Below are 16,928 nucleotides of genomic sequence, written 5' to 3'. Positions count from 1 at the left end.
CTTATCTTTCCAGTCCCCCACCACTTCCAAAAGTATCACCATCTGACCAAAGAGCCCATTGTAACTCATTACCACCCAGGACTGGAGCAACTGAATTACATTCCCTGCCAGGGTTTTGACTAGATCCTGTGCCCTCAAATGAGAAATGACCTGCCCACTATCCTTCCCGCCCCTCCCACAGTGGTATTCAGCCGTCCACCGAACCTACAGAACATACTTGTCCATCCCTACACAACCCCTGCTGCCAACCCATTACCTCGTGACTCTTGTCTCTGTAATAGACCCAGATGCAAGACCTGTCCCATACATCCTCCCAGCACCACCTACTCCATTCCGGTCAGAATCACTTATGCGATCAAAGGCAGGGCCTACCTGTGAAACCAGTCATGAGATCTACAAGCCAAGTTGCAATCACTGTGCTGCATTCTATACAGGCACGACAACCGACAAGCTGACTGTCCGCATATATGGCCACCGCCAAACTGTGGCCGAGAAATAAGTGGACCACCCTGTTGCTGAGAACACTACCTAACACCATGTCCTTCATTTCAATGACTGCTTCACAGCCTGTGCCATTTGGATCCTTCCCAACAACACCAGCTTTTCTGCTTTGCCCAAGTGGGAACTCTCCCTGCAATATATCCTATGCTCTCATAACCTTCCTGGCCTCAACCTTCATTAGCCATTGTCCTCATCCATCCGATATCTTCCCTGTGCCCGTTCCAGAACTACACATTCTGCCAACACACCAAGTCTCAGTCTCTTTACTTCTCTCCTTTTCCACTCCACTCCTCCCCCAAACACTCCCCTGCCCTCTATCTACCTCCCAGCTACCCTCTCCACCTTGTCCCTACATGCTCCCAGCAACACACCCTACTATCCCTCCCCCTCTCCACCTCAGCCTCCCCTTACCCCCACCCAGTTTCCACTCCCATCGTGCACTGCTGCTGCTGCTTGCAGTGTGGCGTCATCTGCCAGAGACTGCAGTCTCTGGTGTGTGAGTTGCGTCTGCACACGAGTGGACACGTGTGCGTTGTCCATTTTTGACAGAGGCCTCATTGGCCGAAAGCTTATTTGTGACAATCTTTTTGTTGTGCCTATCTGCGACTCAACATCTCTGCTATATGGTGAGTAGCAACTTTCCTTTTCATAATGATGTTACACTCCAACCTGGATTTTCCAGTTTTTAAATACACTTACACTTACAGGTCATCTTTTATGCTACATACATGTATAAACTAACATTTACACAAACGTCTTTTGTTTTGTTTAATTTGTGTTACCAGTGAACTATAAATCATGTTGCAGGGTTCAGGCATTATTTTAATTGATGATTGTGGGGATACAACGGTACCAAATTTGAGCTCCACTTAGCTCCTGCCAGTTGTTAGAAATTTTAATTTAGCTAACAGCCTCTTTGCAGCTTACAGCCTTACGACTGTATTCCTTTTTGTAAAGAATGGTTTATTCTGATCCGCAGCTCCGAAATACACGATTCATCCATTCTCAGATAATTATGAAAATCAGCTGATCCCAGCTGTGTAAGTACCAGAACGTGGGTGAATTTCTTTCCTTGTGTTAGCACTTCTTGCCCCATTACTTTCTCTCAGCTTTTTATGGCATTATTAACTCTAAAACAGTCAAGGCAAAACACCGATTTTGTTTGTGTAAAGCAAAGTGGGATCTCTTACAAGATAAACACAATGAACTTTAGATGAACAAATCACAACAGGGCAGTTGAGGCGTGTGTAGGCTGCCACGAAATCAGTAGGCCAGCTGACAAATTAGTTTGTGAGTAGGAGCCTTTCATAGGGGCAATGCATCAATTCATTATTCAGCTATTACTTAAAGGTAGACTGTGCCAAAATCGCAACTGCAGCTAATAAATAGATCTAACAACAGGAATGTAAACGCGGATGAGAAAAAAAACATTCCTGAATTTATCACGGATTTCACAGTTAGAAATACACCTTATGGGTGGAACTGCATTTCTATCCAGGTGAAAATACATTATAACATGGGTGAAAGTAGCGAACTTCGAATTCCAGAAAATATGGTACGATAATTTGTGTTCTTGCTTTGTGAAATACTACTAGACGATATTTCTAATAAAGAAAAGCTAAGCTTTCACATATAATACTGGTCATCAATTATTTGCTGTTCTTTTTGTCAGTGTGTGGTTGGGTAGGATCCTAAATTGCAGCAGCACAAGCACGATTGTAAATTTCTCTGCTGTGCATTGAATATTTTGTAGGTTACCTGGCTGAACAGGGGCTTCATCAATCACTTCCACTTTTCCATAGAAAAGTCCATTACATGTGAAATTGCTCAAGAACTCAACTCTCACTTTTTTGAAGGGTAGTTATACTTTTGGCCCTCATTAGTGTATAATTTGTAATCTCCGAAATAACTAAAATAAGTACGGAAAACTAATCTTCAAGCTGGGTCTTTTTTAGCACGTATTTCCCTGTAAGTTATATTAGACACGAATATGCAAGCAAAATTCTAAATAATTGCACAAATGGCTGATCTTTTGGGACCAAAATTTTTGTAAGAAGTTCGTCTTCGAATATGTTTTGAATGAAGGTTAAACATTCCACGACTTCAGAACATCATTGCACTGACTCACACGCAATATTTTAACACGACCAGTGAAAAATGTAAACAGTTGTGACTTCACACTCAGCAAAAGCAGTTTGTTATGACTAAGTATTGCAAAATCTTTGTCCTAAGGCCTTTGACATTTCGCTATCAGCAGACAGTTGTGTGTACACTATTCTTTGTTTTTATAAGATGTGCATTTTATTTGCACCTGCAGTTTTATTTTGGTGTTATTCTCTTGTGTATGTTTTATTGCTGCAGCGGCGACCTAAAGTAATATTCTTTGTAAGAGTATAAATTCTTACAAGACAAAATTACAAAAATTTAGCTGAAAACAATGAAAAATTACAAGAAATCAAAAACATTACTAGGTTTTTCCCAGATTTCCCATTTGTCCTGGAACATATTACACCCTGTATTACATAAAGGTGGACTAGGTCAAAATCACAGTCATGGCGAATAACCACATTTGATGTAGTAAAGGCAGAAAACTTTGCCCTTTCTGCCTCACCACTTACTGCTGATCCCCTCTGCAGAAACATGTGCCTCACCTGTGTAGCTCCAGCTCCCGCAGGTGGGAGAGTGTGGTGTGGCAGCCCATGAAGTACGTGTCCGCCAGCCGCGGGTTCGAAAGCCAGCAGCGGCGGAACGCCAAGAACTCGAGGCTGCTCGGTAGCGTCCCTGGCCGTACCTCCTTCTCGTCAATGTGCTGGTCCCACAGCACCAACGACTTGAGGTTCGGGCAGCGTGCATTCAGCTCTCTGATGAACTCCCCAGACACGTAATCACCAAGATTCGGGTACATTCTGTGCAAAGAGAGGTTGTTTTAAAAGAGGGGGAAGGGACCAAACTACGAGGTCATCAGTCACTTGTTCATAATAAAATAATGCCACAAGAGTGAGAATAAAATAGACGAGAGAAAACAAAACGGAAAGATAGGAAAAACCACAGGGACGATGGAAATGCAACGAACACTAAAAGGAACAAAAGAGGACAAGAAAACAACAGAGATGCAAGAAACAGAAGAGAGTAAAACAAGGAAGCAGATCACAGTGGCTGGCCAACCACAAAAAAGGAAAGGAAAAGCTAGCCGCCCTGCAACACATTAAAACCTCCACCGTAAAACCACTAGGGTGGAGAACACAGAAGGACAAAGGACAGGCACTAAAACTCAGATCGAATGATAAAACCCACCCTCACAGATGAAACGTAAAACGCGATGACGCGTTGTCTGCTAAAATCAATGATAACGAGTCCGGCAACTGAAGATGAAGTCACAGGGCAGCCAAAGGAGGACAGAGCAGAATAATATGGGCCACTGTCAACTGGGCACCGCACCGCACCGACAGTGACGTGCGCAGCTCATCGTTGGACTAGGAAAAGAGGGCCCTGTGAAATATGATACCCTGGACCACCTGCAGGTGACTGGGGTTGCTGGAGCTGATGGTTACAGAAACATCCCCAGCTTTTCACAAGTGAGTACTGCCTGTGACTCGGCAGAGGATGCTGTTTTGATCGAGACTGATCCAGATCTCATTTTGGACAAGCCCTCCACCTCCCCAAACTTGTCCTCTAAATGCTCAACAAAAAAATGAGGCTTCATCGTCATGAAAGATTCCCGATCAGCTCTCTAACATATAAGGTACCTGTGGTGTCTGGCGGTGACACCACAGTACCACGGCGAATTTGCCATCCTTAGCCTGGTGTTCCTCCCATAGTGTGGCCAGGGAGGGGAACGATCTGGGGTCATATTTTTGTGCGTTGAATTGAGCACGTGAACTCAGAGACTGCTGGTGTTTCACCACCAGCAAAGGATGATGGACTACGCTTCATCGCGTGTCATCCGCCCCGATGCCACAAGGCCACCTGGCAGGATGAACACTGCCGGGAGTCCCGATGCTCCAGGGGAATGTGCATCTATCTCTTGGCATACGTGGGGAGTTAACAGCACAGTCATCAGCAGAGCGATCCCTGTGTGGTCAAGGGGGTACAACCAACAGGTACATGGCGGCCCCACCACAACTGTGCAGAGAAGTCCACAGTCATCGTCAATGCAGAAAGAGACACTGCATAGTGCATGGTGGGAAACACACCCAGAAAGGTGTCCAATTTATAGTTTTAAGTTCAATGTAATATATGATACAAAGTGGTAAAACCCCTATATTCATTTTGAAACACCGTGTATTTCATTGCAAAGATGTAGAAACTAGCTATTAAGAATGTTTGAGTTCATCACAGTAAGTGTAATAGATTGTATCAGTGCATCAAAGTTATAACTCAGATTATGCAGTACCCCATTAATAGAGTTGATCAGAGCACTGACTACATACAGTGCATGTTCTGTTTCATTTGACCCACAATTTTCTGTAAAGTTCAATACCCACAATATCGAAACACTATTTCTCGAACCGTTCCCATACTCTGTAATTCCCGATGTGTTGACAGTTCTCGTTTCAGAGATCTCTTACTTTGATATAACTGGTAGTTAACTGCTCAGCACACAGTAGTGACAGGTGTGTCTAACGAAGCATATTTCTTCGTAAGACAGTAAATGGTACTTCCTTGTTCTCTTGTATATTGTGGTAATTTCTAAGCAGTGTCTCAGTTTTGCGAATCTGTGGTGGGTAGCACAGGAAGCCAGTAGACATTCGGTCTAATTGTACTGGTCATCACGCACACATGTTAAGCTGTACACTGATGAGGCCAGTGTGACAACTATTAAAGCACACTGAAGCACAATACTATGCAGCAGAAAATACCAATGCAGGAGCCGATGTACACGAAGTCCCCTAGGTTGTGCCACACAGCCTCTAAATGATGATTTGAGTTTTTATCTTAGCTGACATGTTTTCCAGATGTTTTTTAATAAGATGGAGAGCAGTCGCGTGTGATAAGGTACTTGGGGTACTTGTGACAGAGAAAATTGCCATCAAATTGCACATTGAGCTCAGTGCTAGCGTCTTTGTTGTTGAAGTGAGATGCACAAACATCACTTACAGGTGCTGGGCTTCAATCTCCATTTTTTTAAATACGAGTTGAATATAGCCAAGTCCTCTGTCAGTTTTCCTTTGACCCACCGAGCTCTTTTCAGTGACAAGCTGGAGTGATATCGTCTGCAAAGCAGAATTTATTTTAAGATGTTTTTGGAAGATCAGATAAATACAGGCCAAACAGGAGAGGTGTGATAGTCTTGTGGCAGGTCATTATTTAGTTGCCTTATTAAGTTTATTTTCACAAAAGCAAATCTGGAAGTATTGCTTGCTTGTGTGCCTAGCTGTAGGAGGGGCCGGGCAGTAAGCCCAGTGCCCTCGCCGCTTTTCACCCCTGGGAAAGATTCCCAGTACTCATTTGATAGCAGGCCAAGTGGACCTCTGACCGTCCTGGAGGGACTGGAATGAAGAAACTCTCCATGTCGTGCTATCGCCAGATCCTTGTAAACTTTATTTCGTACGTATATGGTTGAATTGAAAATACAGAAGCAGTTATTTTGTTAAAAACCTCTTTCATATTTTATGTAAGCTTGTGCAATGCAATAGTGTGTGTCCATAAATGATATAACAATGACTTGATGAAGATAGCTGGACAATAAATGAAGGTTCTTCCCTGAATTAAAAGATACAATATTGGGTTGAGCTAATTGAGCTTGAGTACAAGACACATTAGAAAGCAATGTATTAAAGAGATTGATATATAAACCTGCACTGTTGTAGAAAGCTATTGTGCAAGAAAATGTAAAGTAAAGAAATACACATCCAAGGTGGCCAAGTGCACTGTAATGATTGTGAAGGACACTGAGATTGTCAACTTATGTTTTAAGAGATATTTTAAATTCCGTTTTTGCAACGTATAGCTTGTCAGCCCAAACAAATACCACACGTCAAGTCTTCCATGTGAAGCCCGGCATCAGCAGAATGCATTGGTTTGTTTCCAGTTTCAAACAAAATGATTTTTTAATGAATTTCATGTGTCCATTCAACAGAGAGGTCCCAAAATAGTCTAGTGCAGTAATTGTTTTAGTGAAATCTATTAACATGGAGAGTAAATCACAGGGAATAACTGGCACTCCAGCAATGACTGAGCAGCTGCTTCTGCAAGGCAGTAGCAGTCAGTGAGATCCAGGGTGGTGCTGGAATACTGGTTATTCCACGTGTTTTACTGACCCCGTCTATACAAATTGACAAAACCACACCAGTGACAGGCTCCCACTGTCACAGAGAAGAAGTTCGTTTGCATTTTTGTGGCGATTAACACGCTGCAATCGTTTCGTCAATTTCCTGAGAGTAGCCAAGTACACTTCATCTTTGCACTGTGAGGGAGGACATCAAACAATAACACTATGCGGTTCCAGAAGACCATTACCACAATTTTTACCAACTGAGGAAGCAGGTTGCAACTTTTTCTTCAGAAGAGGCAGTGTGGCGTCACTCCACAGATTGCAGTTTTTTTGTTTGCTCTCAAATGTGACGAACCCACACTTTATCGCCTGTGACAATGTTCGACAAAAAATTGGCAGGGCCAGCCTCTTAACGCGCAAGCAATTCCACACAGATGGTCCTCTGTTGCTCTTTACAGTCTTCTGTTAATCGATGAGGAACAGTGGGCATATACCTCCCAGTACACCATTATTACAGTTGTTGTTGTTGTTGTCTTCAGTCCTGAGACTGGTATGATGCAGCTCTCCATGCTACTCTATCCTGTGCAAGCTTCATCTCCCAGTACCTACTGCAACCTACATCCTTCTGAATCTGCTTAGTGTATTCATCTCTTGGTCTCCCTCTACGATTTTTACCCTCCACACTGCCCTCCAATACTAAATTGTTGACCCTTGATGCCTCAGAACATGTCCTACCAAACGGTCCCTTCTTCTTGTCAAGTTGTGCCACAAACTCCTCTTCTCCCCAATTCTATTCAATATACTCTTCTCCCCAATTCTATTCAATACCTCCTCATTAGTTATGTGATCTACCCATATAATCTTCAGCATTCTTCTGTAGCACCACATTTCAAAGGCTTCTATTCTCTTCTTGTCCAAACTAGTTATCGTCCATGTTTCACTTACATACATGGCTACACTCCATACAAATACTTTCAGAAACGACTTCCTCACATTTGAATCTATACTCGATGTTAACAAATTTCTCTTCTTCAGAAATGCTTTTCTTGCCATTGCCACTCTACATTTTATATCCTCTCTCCTTCAACCATCATCAGTTATTTTGCTCCCCAAATAGCAAAACTCCTTTACTACTTTAAGTGTCTCATTTCCTAATCTAATACCCTCAGCATCACCCGATTTAATTTGACTACATTCCATTATCCTCATTTTGCTTTTGTTGATGTTCATCTTATATCCTCCTTTCAAGACACTGTCCATTCCGTTCAACTGCTCTTCCAAGTCATTTGCTGTCTCTGACAGAATTACAATGTCATCGGCGAACCTCAAAGTTTTTATTTCTTCTCCATGGATTTTAATACCTACTCCGAATTTTTCTATTGTTTCCTTCACTGCTTGCCAATATACAGATTGAATAACATCGGGGAGAGGCTACAACCCTGTCTTACTCCCTTCCCAACAACTGCTTCCCTTTCGTGTCCCTCGACTCTTGTAACTGCCATCGGGTTTCTGTATTTTACCCCTGCCACCTTAAGAATTTGAAAGAGTATACCAGTCAACATTGTCAAAAGCTTTCTCTAAGTCTACAAATGCTAGAAACGTAGGTTTGCCTTTCCTTAATCTTTCTTGTAAGATAAGTCGTAAGGTCAGTATTGCCTCACATATTCCAGTATTTCTACGGAATCCAAACTGATCTTCCCCAAGGTTGGCTTCTACTACTTTTTCCATTCGACTAAAGAATTCGCGTTAGTATTTTGCAGCTGTGGCTTATTAAACTGATAGTTCGGTAATTTTCACATCTGTCAACACCTGCTTTCTTTGGGATTGGAATTATTATATTCTTCTTGAAGTCTGAGGGCATTTCGCCTGTCTCATACATCTTGCTCACCAGATGGTAGAGTTTTGTCAGGACTGGCTCTCCCAAGGCCGTCAGTAGTTCTAATGGAATGTTGTCTACTCCCGGGGCCTTGTTTCGACTCAGGTCTTTCAGTGCTCTGTCAAACTCTTCACGCAGTATTGTATCTCCCATTTCATCTTCATCTACATTCTCTTCCATTTCCAGAATATTGTCCTCAAGAATGTCGCCCTTGTATAGACCCTCTATATACTCCTTCCACCTTTCTGCTTTCCCTTCTTTGCTTAGAACTGGGTTTCCATCTGAGCTCTTGATATTCATACAAGTGGTTGGTTCTCCTTTCTCCAAAGGTCTCTCTAATTTTCCTGTATGCAGTAGCTATCTTACCCCTAGTGAGATAAGCCTCTACATCCTTACATTTGTCTTCTAGCCATCCCTGCTTAGCCATATTGCACTTCCTGTCAATCTCATTTGAGATGTTTGTATTCCTTTTTGCCTGCTTCATTTACTGCATTTTTATATTTTCTCCTTTCATCAAATAAATTCAATATTTCTTCTGTTACCCAAGGATTTCTACTAGCCCTCGTCTTTTTACCTACTTGATCCTCTGCTGCCTTCACTACTTCATCCCTCAGAGCTACCCACTCTTTTTCTACTGTACTACTTTCCCCCACTGCTATCAATTGTTCCCTTATGCTCTCCATGAAACTCTGTAGAGCCTCTGGTTCTTTCAGTTTATCCAGGTCCCATCTCCTTAAACTCCCACCTTTTTGCAGTTTCTTCAGTTTTAACTAATAGATTGTGGTCAGAGTTCACATCTGCCCCTGGAAATGTCTTACAATTTTATACCTGGTTCCTAAATCTCTGTCTTACCATTATATAATCTATCTGATACCTTCTAGTATTTCCAGAATTCTTCCATGTGTACAACCTTCTTTTATGATTCTTGAACCAAGTGTTAGCTATGATTAAGTTATGCTCTGTGCAAAATTCTACCAGACGGCTTCCTCTTTCATTTCTTCCCCCCAATCCATATTCACCTACTATGTTTCCTTCTATCCCATTTCCTACTCTCAAATTCCAGTCACCCATGACTATTAAATTTTTGTCTCCCTTCACTACCTGAATAATTTCTTTTATTTCATCATACATTTCATCAATTTCTTCATCATCTGCAGAGCTAGTTGGCATATAAACTTTTACTACTGTGGTAGGCGTGGGCTTCGTATCTATCTTGGCCACCATGATGCGTTCAGTATGCTGTTTTAGTAGCTTACCCGCATTCGCATTTTCCTATTCATTATTAAACCTACTCCTGTGTTACCCCTACTTGATTTTGTATTTATAACCCTGTATTCACCTGACCGGAAGTCTTGTTCCTCCTGCCACCGAACTTCACTAATTCCCACTATAACTTTAACCTATTCATTTCCCTTTTTAAATTTTCTAACCTACCTGCCCGATTAAGGGACTTGACATTGCACGCACCGATCCGCAGAACACCAGTTTTCCTTCTCCTGATGACATCCTCTTGAGTAGTCCCCACCTGGAGATCCAAATGGGGGACTATTTTACCTCCGGAATATTTTACCCAAGAGGACACCATCATCATTTAACCATACAGTAAAACTGCATGCCCTCGGGAAAAATTACGGTTGTTATTTCCCCTTGCTTTCAGCCGTTTGCAGTACCAGCACAGCATGGCCATTTTGGTTAGTGTTACAAGGCCAGATCAGTCAATCATCCAGACTGTTGCCCCTGCAACTACTGAAAAGGCTGTTGCCCCTCTTCAGGAACCACGCATTTGTCTGGCCTCTCAACAGATACCCCTCCGTTGTGGTTGCACCTACGGTACGGCCATCTGTATCGCTGAGGCACGCAAGCCTCCCCACCAATGGCAAGGTCCATGGTTCATGGGGGGGGGCGGGGGGGGGGGGGAGAGTTTAAAATTTCATCTGTCACTGCTCCATTAAAACACACTTAAGCTCAAAGAAGTGAATAATACTGCTACAACAAGTGAAATTTACAGCTCGTGAGTAAGGTAAATTTTGAAGTAAACCAAAAACATTATTTCTAGCCATTTCAACCCACTGAACACTTACGTGTATTCCATTAAAATTTTTGGGTCAACAGAAGTGTCCAATTCCAACCATCTACTTTGACCCGTGACATAATAGTCTTGTGGTGTGCAGCATCACTATGGCAAGGAGTCTTTGAGCTGATTATATTTGTAGATGTCATATTGCTGTATTTGATGGTGCCCTACTTTGGTGGTGGAAGACCTGTTGATTTTAACATGTGGTATTGGTCTCATTTGTGTTTCCATTTTCATTGTGCTAACATGGTTTTGAGTTTAGTTAGCTGGTCTGATTATGTGGCTTGTGGAAGTGTTTTCAGTGCATTATTAAAGTTTTCTGTTTATGTGTTTGGTGTTTGTGTTAGGTCTGATTAGTTTAGTGTTTGTTGCGCGAAAGAAGTGTAATTTTTCTATTGTTTTTGTTAGATATGTGTATGACAGTGAAGTTCATGAGTATCACTACATTTTCAGATGGGTGAAGATATGAAGTCTGTCACAGTTTCTGCAGATTTTTGGTCTTATTGTAGACTAAGTCAGTTGCCATGTTTGTGGCAACAACATGTAATTGATGAAAGTTCCACAGATCGGACCATGGACATGCATATGTGGTGTGTGGAAGGGGGGGGGGGGGGGGGGGTTTGCAGGGAGCGGAGCACGATAGCCAACTTAGGAGGTATTGCCAGAGGCAATTGTTAGCAAGTAACTTATTTTGATTTTATTCTATAGCAATTGCTAATGTTTTGTGTGTTGTACATTTATGGTAGCTCGGTTGTGTTTTACTTGATGTAGTGAATCTGGGATATTTGGGTTTTTGAGTTTTTTTGTCCCACTTTTCGGAGATGTAGCTGTTTTTTTTTTGGCATCGATAGTTGCATTTGAGTTATATAGGTCAAAGAAAATGTCAGATTCCCCTTTGTGAGGTAGTAGGTGTTCGTTTTTTTGGTATCTGTATCTGCGGTTGAGCTATGTAGGTCAAGGGAAATATCTAACTCCTGTTTTTTGCTGTAGGAATATTCTGTAATTTAGATTTTTTTGGATACTATTTGTTTTTTAATGCTGCAGTGTTTTTATGGTCATATATTTAGCTTCTCTCTCCCCAAATCCACAATTTTGTATGGTTGTCCCATTAGCTTTCTTTTTTGGGGGCTGAGGCATTGTTTTATGATTTTAACTTTTGTTCGCATTTGTTGGCTTGTATATGTAGTGACGTCGTCGTCATTTTGTATACACTGTCATAGTGATGATATGGGTCAAAGCAGGCGGGTGGATTCTGACTCCTCTGTAATGCCGGATCTTCTCATGCCATACACACACTCCCCAAAATGCTTTACAAAATATCTTCCAACAAAATTTCATGGGTTGACCAAGCGTCCGATCCCACCCGTCAGCTTTGACCCGTAACATAAGGCTGTTGCGGTGTGTGAAGTCATGATGGTGCGGAATTTAGTTTGTGAGAGTGGCATGTTTGTAGGTGTCGTTTTGATGTGATCGGTGGTGCTCTCTGGTGGTGTGTTAGGTGCTGTTTTTGGTTTAGTTTGCGAGTGTGGCATCGTGTGTGAAATTTAGTAAATTGCTTTTTTTACGTCTTTAGTAGGTATGGATATGACTGACAGGGTCAACAGTTTTCGGTTGTTGGCTATGACGGGGGAAAGTGCGTTGTCTCCAATAAAATTTCTTCAACTATTAGGATTTTTGGATGAAATCGTGAAGTGCTCAGTGTGTTGTGAAGAAATGAGGCTGGCTTAAAGTTCCGGGGTCTCTGAACAGCGTCTGCTGTATGTGGAGATGTCTTAAGGATAACAGGTCAAGGGAAGTGCTCGATCCCAATGTGTGGCTGTTAATGCTGGTACTGGTATCAGGAGATGTCTTTGAGCTATACAGGGTGTTACAAAAAGGTACTGCCAAACTTCCAGGAAACATTCCTCACACACAAAGAACGAAAAGATGTTATGTGGACATGTGTCCGGAAACACTCAATTTCCATGTTAGAGCTCATTTTAGTTTCGTCAGTACTACCTCGATTTACTGCCAGTTGGCCCAATCGAAGGAAGGTAATGTTGCTTGTGTTGACATGCGACTCATTGCTCTACAGTACTAGGATCAAGCACATCAGTACGTAGCATCAACAGGTTAGTGTTCATCACAATCGTGGTTTTGCAGTCAGTGCAATGTTTACAAATGCGGAGTTGGCAGATGCCCATTTGATGTATGGATTAGCACGGGGCAGTAGCCGTGGCGCGGTACGTTTGTATCGAGACAGATTTCCAGAACGAAGGTCTCCCGACAGGAAAACATTTGAAGCAATTGATCGGTGTCTTAGGGAGCACGGAACCTCCCAGCCTATGACTCGCGACTGGGGAAGACCTAGAACGACGAGGACACCTGCAATGGACGAGGCTATTCTTCGTGCAGTTGACGATAACCCTAATGTCAGCGTCAGAGAAGTTGCTGCTGTACAAGGTAACGTTGACCACGTCACTGTATGGAGAGTGCTACGGGAGAACCAGTTGTTTCCGTACCATGTACAGCGTGTGCAGGCACTATCAGCAGATGATTAGCCTCCATGGGTACACTTCTGCGAATGGTTCATCCAACAATGTGTCAATCCTCATTTCAGTGCAAATGTTCTCTTTACGGATGAGGCTTCATTCCAACGTGATCAAATTATAAATTTTCACAATCAACATGTGTGGGCTGACGAGAATCCGCACGCAATTGTGCAATCACGTCATCAACACAGATTTTCTGTGAACGTTTGGGCAGGCATTGTTGGTGATGTCTTGATTGGGCCCCATGTTCTTCCACCTACACTCAGTGGAGCACGTTATCATGATTTCATATGGGATTCTCTACCTGTGCTGCTAGAACATGTGCCTTTACAAGTACGACACAACATGTGGTTCATGCACGATGGAGCTCCTGCACATTTCAGTGTAAGTGTTCGTATGCTTCTCAACAACAGAGTCGGTGACCGATGGATTGGTAGAGGCGGACCAATTCCATGGCCTCCACGCTCTCCTGACCTCAACCCTCTTTACTTTCATTTATGGGGGCATTCGAAAGCTCTTATCTACGCAACCCCGGTACCAAGTGTAGAGACTCTTCGTGCTTGTATTGTGGACAGCTGTGATACAATACCCCATTCTCCAGGGCTGCATCAACGCATCAGGGATTCCATGCGACAGAGGGTGGACGCATGTATCCTCGCTAACGGAGATCATTTTGAACATTTCCTGTAACGAAGTGTTTGAAGTCATGCTGGTACGTTCTGTTGCCGTGTGTTTCCATTCCATGAGTAATGTGATTTGAAGAGAAGTAATAAAATGAGCTCTAACATGGAAAGTAAGAATTTCCAGACACATGTCCGCATAACATTTTCTTTCTTTGTGTGTGAGGAATGTTTCCTGAAAGTTTGGCCATACCTTTTTTAACACCCTGTATAGGTCAAGGGAATGTCCGATTCCAGATAATAACCTTTGAAATTAACAAGTCACTTTCATCCAGAATGTCAACTGCAGTGTATGCTTACGAAATTAGTTGGTATTACATGTACTAAAGCTTTTTGCACAGAATGCTGCTATTTTTAAATTTGCTCACCATGTTTGTCGAAATGAACCCTGCTTGCAGTGTTTGTGTAGCTTACCTGTCTAATGCCTCATCATTTAAGTACCTCGCTACTCCAATGAACAGGAGAGGACCTCGAGTAGTCAGCGATGTTGTCCACGGACCCAAGAATGGCATGTACCATTCACAGAACTGTCTGCAAGTCATTCCTCTCACATGACTGAAGTCTGGAGATACCCACAATGAAGGGTCAGCAGCAACATTAGCAAATCTTGACGACACTAGCCCGAGTGAACGCACGTCGCGAGGTGGCAGTAGTCGCAGCACCATCAGTAGCAACTCATCTGATAAGTCTGTCAGATTTGGTCTGTGTGAAAGACAGCTTCTTCCTGCACCTTCTGAAAATGTGGTTGAAACAGTGTAGAACGTTTTCAAATATGCACTTTCATATTTCCTACCATACACAATATCTTTACAAAGTAGGCTCACATTTACAATGCACAAAGAAGAAATTCATGTAATTCTTACAAAAGGGCATAAGTTAACAGATTTTTCACAATATATTAAAGAGCATAAAGTGATTACACAGATAACAGGCAATCCCGAACTTCAACGTTTTTCACTGTCAATACTGGTAAAAGAGACCAGTAAATTCTGAATTTGCCTATGCTTATATTTTTTTTACCAGATCACAGAAGTTATCAATTTAGAGGTAATAAATTTAAAACTGTTTTGTCAGAACTCTTTTACTCTAGCGTTTAAAGGTGTTTACCTCAACAGTACATTTTAGCATGACTCCCCTGTGCTGTTAATTGTTATTGGTTGATCGACTGACATTTTTTCATCTGTAGAAAAGTAAAAATCATAATGTTGTCAATTGTTGCTACAATGTTTATGAAATAAACTGATTCTTTCAGTGCTTACAGTTCTTATAATTAGTATGCCTTATTGTTGCTTAATACATTGGGTATTCAACAACATGAAGTGGCTAGCTATAGTCATTTTAAATACTTAGGCCTACAGTGTAACAGCTTTCACACAATAAGTAGGGCTATGTTTTTAGCCTTTAGGTAACAGCAGACAGCTCATTTACCTGTATAATGTCCCATAGCAGCCTGTCACAGTCTTAGTCCATTATGTAGCACACTATTCTGTGTTTACTTGATTTTCCTGTTTAGGTTTTAGTAGTGACGATCTAGTTTCACGGTCATGTGCTGGACTTTTGGTAGTACACAGATATCTTTTTTTTAGTACATTATAGTCCGGATGGTATCTCCACTGTAGGTGACAGTCAGTTTCAAGCTTTTTGAATAAATCAGTACAAAAGGCCCTACTACTACTACTTACTACAATCCGTATGGTCCTTTTCTGTACCTTTAAGAAAGTATGTACATTCCCAACACTTTTCCCCAAAAACGTGACCCAAAACTGAAGATTGAATGTGGGGGTCACTTGGTTTTGTAATTATGAGCGCCAATGAGAAGACATGCGACGAAAGCCACACGAAGCCAACATATGTCCCTTATAATGCACTAAGTCAAATCTGTTGATTGTTCCGGCAGTAAATGCAACTTCTCTCTGTGTTTCGAATGAAACTAATAACACAAAGCAAATTACGTTTTCGTGTCCAGCGCCACATTAGTCACGCATCAATAAGCTAAACCTCCAACTTTGCTACCTATCGGCGTACATTAAGCCCACGCGACACAAAGAATTCCTTTAAGTCCAGACTATAAAACCTTTGTAAGATTTACGATTACAGTTTATATTAATTCGGGGTTCTCGACAGTACTGAAAGTGTAGGAGGTAAAACAGGGCATAATTGGGGAGCTTATAACTTCAATTATCTAGTGCCTAAATTGTGCATAATGCATTCCTTTGAATAAAACATGGAGTAGTAAAACTTACGATGGTTTAGTAACAATGTAACATTTCTGCCGCACGCCACCCTTTTAGTGTTATGGGGTTATGTTAGAATACACGAATAATGTAATAAGTACTGTACTTCAGAACAGCTCCGCCACTAATATCAGATAATACAACAGTCCAAACATACTCACCGCTTTCCACAATTTTGTCTTTTGTTCCGTCACCGCCTACCGCTTCTGGTTCGGGTTTATTTTCCATGCTGCAAGAAATTAAATACTTTAGCGCAAAAGTTTCTCCTTCCTCACAGTTTACAACAGCCAAATGTCAAATCACGCAAATAACATGAGAGATAGTACATCGAAATTCTGAAAATCAGTTAACTATAGCAACAGTACTTACACACCTTGACACTGCCTCCGACGGCATCAGTTCCGAACACGACAACCACACGTCACCGTCCACAGTTTCCTGACAGAACTTTGTGTCACTCGAATCTGGCGCAGAAGTGACGTCAAAATGATGTGCTAATCGGTGCGACCACGAAAATCGATAGTAGTCGAACCCGAACTAGTTATTTGCGGTTAATGAGACACCTTGTCGAAAATTTCTTGGGATCCTGGACGATAACAAGGTAAAATGGAGTCAACACATAGATAAAATAACCAAGATGCCTAGTACAGTACGTTTTGCCGTTAGGATCACTCTATCCGACAACTGAGAAAGAGGTCGCACAAGTTATAAATAAATTAAAACATAAAAAATCAACTGGTCTAGATGAAATTCCAGCCTGTGTTCTTAAAAAATGTGCAAATTCCATAAAAGCTCCGTCAACAAAAATAATCAAGGAA

At 41.9% G+C, this 16,928-nt stretch overlaps 1 protein-coding gene across 1 annotated transcript in view; it reads right to left on the bottom strand.

The window, feature by feature from the left end:
- The window catches only part of LOC126215273 (uncharacterized), a 96,664-nt gene extending 80,119 nt beyond the window's left edge, over positions 1–16,545 (bottom strand). The window contains exons 1-4 of the mRNA XM_049941960.1: positions 16,484–16,545; positions 16,272–16,339; positions 14,291–14,609; positions 3,153–3,407 (exon numbers count right to left, since the gene is read on the bottom strand). Of these exons, the coding sequence (XP_049797917.1) occupies positions 3,153–3,407; positions 14,291–14,609; positions 16,272–16,339; positions 16,484–16,506 (665 nt within the window). The 5' untranslated portion in view covers positions 16,507–16,545. The remainder of the gene's footprint in view (positions 1–3,152; positions 3,408–14,290; positions 14,610–16,271; positions 16,340–16,483) is intronic.
- Between the last annotated feature and the right edge of the window lie 383 nt (positions 16,546–16,928).

This window comes from Schistocerca nitens, chromosome 12 (assembly GCF_023898315.1).
Source record: "Schistocerca nitens isolate TAMUIC-IGC-003100 chromosome 12, iqSchNite1.1, whole genome shotgun sequence".
Taxonomy (NCBI): Eukaryota; Metazoa; Arthropoda; class Insecta; order Orthoptera; family Acrididae; genus Schistocerca; species Schistocerca nitens.
This window is presented reverse-complemented; position numbering and strand designations above follow the sequence as displayed.